General features: G+C 44.7%; 1 protein-coding gene across 1 annotated transcript in view; it reads left to right on the top strand.

The window, feature by feature from the left end:
* Window positions 1–269: 269 nt before the first annotated feature.
* The window catches only part of LOC121679551 (leucine-rich repeat transmembrane neuronal protein 4), a 119315-nt gene continuing 115815 nt past the window's right edge, over window positions 270–3769 (top strand). The window contains exon 1 of the mRNA XM_042058355.1: window positions 270–1037. Within this exon, the coding sequence (XP_041914289.1) occupies window positions 1034–1037 (4 nt within the window). The 5' untranslated portion in view covers window positions 270–1033. The remainder of the gene's footprint in view (window positions 1038–3769) is intronic.

Here is a 3769-nt window from a genome sequence, read left to right as displayed (position 1 = left end):
TGCTTAGAGATTGTGGTGTCCTGCCCACGCTGTAGCCTATAACTGCTCTGAACACTATAAGATGCCGGCTTCCTAAATTAGCTTAACTATGACTTAACTTAAGGTGCCTGCTGAAATGGTATGTCGCTTTTGTTTTTTAACATGCGTGAAGCTGAATTGATTCGTGTATACCCGTGGGAAAAATCACTGAGACACCGTAACCACGGATGCCTTCTCGCCAGAAGAGGGCATTCGGATTCTGTCTTACAAAGTTACCGCACGACAAGCAGACGAGATGTTAACCAGTGAAAAGCCTCCTGCTCCGTTTTTGTCCGATGTGGGGTTGATCGTCGAAGACAGAGATATTGTTCAAACAGAAGTACGTTTACCTGTAGTGTTTTATTATTGTTTTCTGCAAAGCGACTGAAGCTTTCTGCGGATTTCATTTTTTTATTTTATGGTGTGTGTGTGTGTGCGATGCGAACTCCTTGTCAGTCTAGTGGGCTCCACTCAAACGCACTCAGACGCATTCTCACAAAGGGAAGCTGGAGCCGTCCCCGGTCCCCGTCTCTCGGGAGAGAGCCAGCTTGCGCAGTGTGCCAGAATGGATAGACGTGAGGTGGCGAGAACGTCTTGTCTGGGAATTTTCAACTTAACATGGTGGTGTATTGCTTTATGTAACTTGGATGTGGAATAGTCTGGATTCTTTTGCATCCCGCGTTGACAGCATCAAATCGTGGAGAAGACCCGTATTGTTTTGACGCACTGACTGTATGTATAGTTGCACGTACTTTTGTAAAATCAACTGAGCGCCAAAAAGAGATATGTTCCATGGGCTTGTCCGTTTGACATTCGGATATCACGGATCTCACCGGTGTTCTGGCGGCAGCCGTTAGCAGGTGCGCGTCAAGATCAGCGGCTGCGCGAGCTGCCGAGGTCCTGCAACAGAACCAAGCCGAACTGATCTGAGCAGTGTGAGTGTGTCATGCGGAGTCGTCTGCCGGCCGCGAGAAGCCTCTAAACCCCGTGGACAGGAGCTGAAATATCAGCGGACATGGGTGAGTGTGGCCGAATGCCCGAACTATGAAAAACAGCCGAAACCTGCAACCTCAGCGGTTGCGTGTGTAACCTTCAATTCCCTTAAATAGATTTCACCAGCGCGTCGTGCTAAGAGTTGATATCACCGTCAATGTAAATGTGTTGTATCGCATTGGTGCTACGTGTTAAATGTTTTCTTAGTGAAATACTACCTCTTTTTGTTCATCAATAGTGTTTTTTTCTTTAATTGTAGAGATATCCAAGCGCGGTAGATTCCCTTGCAGTTCCCTTCAGGTCTAATAAACAGGTAGCCACGCAGCGAATATACAATTATGTATTGCACATACCCAAAACACAAAAAACGCTATTTGAAGCCTCTATAAGTATTTTTATTGTATTGTATTTTTAATCGATGGCTCCCTCCTGCCTTTCCCCCAAATGGTTTACGGAATGGACCGAATCCACTGTGTTTTCTGGACCCAGATTGCCTAAGGTGTCTCGTAATGGAGGTCAGCGAACTTTATGCAACATATTTTGTGCATAATTGTGTATGGCGACAGATATGCTGATTTATTGGATAAGTGCGTTGAGTTAGTAAAGTGATTTACTAGCCACGTAGCCTAATTCTCGTTTAGGATCGGACGTTTCCCCCCTTGGCGTTATTGACGTAGCTGTATTTGGCCAGCTCTGCTGCTCCTCGTTTGTTCGGTAAATCGTAAACACACCTATACACATATTTTGTGACTTGTCATCAGGTGTCCCTTACCCCCCTCTCCCGCCCACCACGATGGCGCGCGGCCGCGCGCGTGAGCGCGTGTTGGAAAATGGAGAGAGACAGAGAACGAGAGAGAGAACAGAGTATTCATCAGATCCAAATCTGACTCCTCAACAGCCTCCTAAATTATTCTGACTAATAATAACTGGGCTTCCGTTTGTATGAAATGATCAGACTGATTTAACTCTCGTCCAGCCCGAATGTTTCGAAATCAAATGACATCAAACTTTGAGAAGATATTTGGCCAATGAGTAAATGCTTTTTTATGCCACTCTAAAATTTCTGAGCATATGCTTGACTAACATACTGTATATGGACATCCAGCCGACTTATTGATTTCTGAGCAATTCATGGGTTTCATGGATGTGGCATTCTGCCCAAGATGGCAAATAATTTTGCCGCTTTATTTATCTCACGAAATTCTGATATGTATCCAAGTCGGTGAACATGCTGAAAACTAAATGCATTATCGACCTCCCGCTCTCTCGTTCTCCGTGTTTTGATGTGCTTATATTTGTGCGTGTTCTTGAAATAATTGACCGCATACCTCTGTCCTAATAACAGCAGAGCATGCAGTATGGTGCACACAGTGATCAGGAATTGAACTGGAGTGGGAGGTGAATGTGTGGGAACAAGAAGTCAGACTGTCGGTCAGCATGCCGTTTGAACAGCCCATTTCTTTCTGCTGAGTTCGGTTACACGCGTGGAGCCCCGAGTTGGCCTGCCATGTCCTGTAGATCTCTTACATTTCATGCACCAATCCAGGTCTGCATGGTTGGGTGATGCAGAGTCATGTACTGCAGACTGTAATCAGATCAACAAACTGTAAGAGATCTAGGCACCAGTCAGCGCACATTTAGCAAAGTTAAGATTTAGATATTTACATTAGCTTAATTATATTATATGTTATTATATTATATTATTATTATTATATCGTTATAGATAGATGTTATCTATTCATAATGACTATGAGGCTGTGACAGAGGTGAAATGCTTTAAAGCAATTGACGTGTTTGTGATGTTTGCGAAATGCTCAGGTCTCAGACATGGTGCTGTTTCTGCTCGTTTAGTCTACCGGTTCTGCTGAGGTCGCGCATTCACTGCCGTTACCTTCTCTGTGCACTGGGGGAAGGTTGGGTGTTTAAAATAAACACTCTGATGCACGGAAGCCTGCATGCTCCAGATGAGTGATTGGTTGTGATGGATTTAAGGCTTCTAGATTTATTTGAATGGCAATCATACTGGTGCTTACTTCTGACACTTGTTATTTATAACCGTAAATGAATTCGCCAGCGAATGAAAATGATGTATCTCTCCTGCAAACATCTAGACGCACATTCACAACTGATAACTTTTGCATTTTTCATTGCCTTAAACGACAATGTTTTAGGATGTGTGTGTGTCAATCCTGTCGACTACTTTAGTCAGTTGAACTGAATATAAACTGCTTTGTAAGCATTGTCTGAAAAAATAACTTGGCTGTGCAATCAGACATAGAATGGATTACATGCCAAAAGATGATTTGGTCAGAATAGGCTGCATATAATGTGCTGTACAAGAATGCTATGCACTGAATGCTTGTGGCTTGTACAGCCTCCAACAGTGTAAATAACCTGTCCACAATGGAGCACCAAAATAATTACCTCCCCAGAACACACAAATGTGCCTGCAAGTGGCCCTACTCTTCTCCTCGGTGCTCTGACGCAAAGCACACAGGCAGCAACGCAAGCAAGCGTGTGTGTGTGTCTGTGTGTGTGTGTGTGTGTGTGTGTTGGGGGGGGGGGGCTGTTGGAGTGCAGGGAGAGCAGAGAAGCATCAGAGAGGCATGTAAATAAAAGTGCTTTGGCAAGCTGTAGCCCATTTGGATTATAATTTGTGCCTAATAGAATGGCCCAGGCGTGTCGACAGGGGATGGAAGGGGAGGTCGTGTGGCTGCTCTCGCTCGGCCTCTGGCCAGGACTATTGTCTGACTGCCGG

Source organism: Alosa sapidissima, chromosome 13 (genome assembly GCF_018492685.1).
Source record: "Alosa sapidissima isolate fAloSap1 chromosome 13, fAloSap1.pri, whole genome shotgun sequence".
Classification (NCBI taxonomy): domain Eukaryota; kingdom Metazoa; phylum Chordata; class Actinopteri; order Clupeiformes; family Clupeidae; genus Alosa; species Alosa sapidissima.
This window is presented reverse-complemented; position numbering and strand designations above follow the sequence as displayed.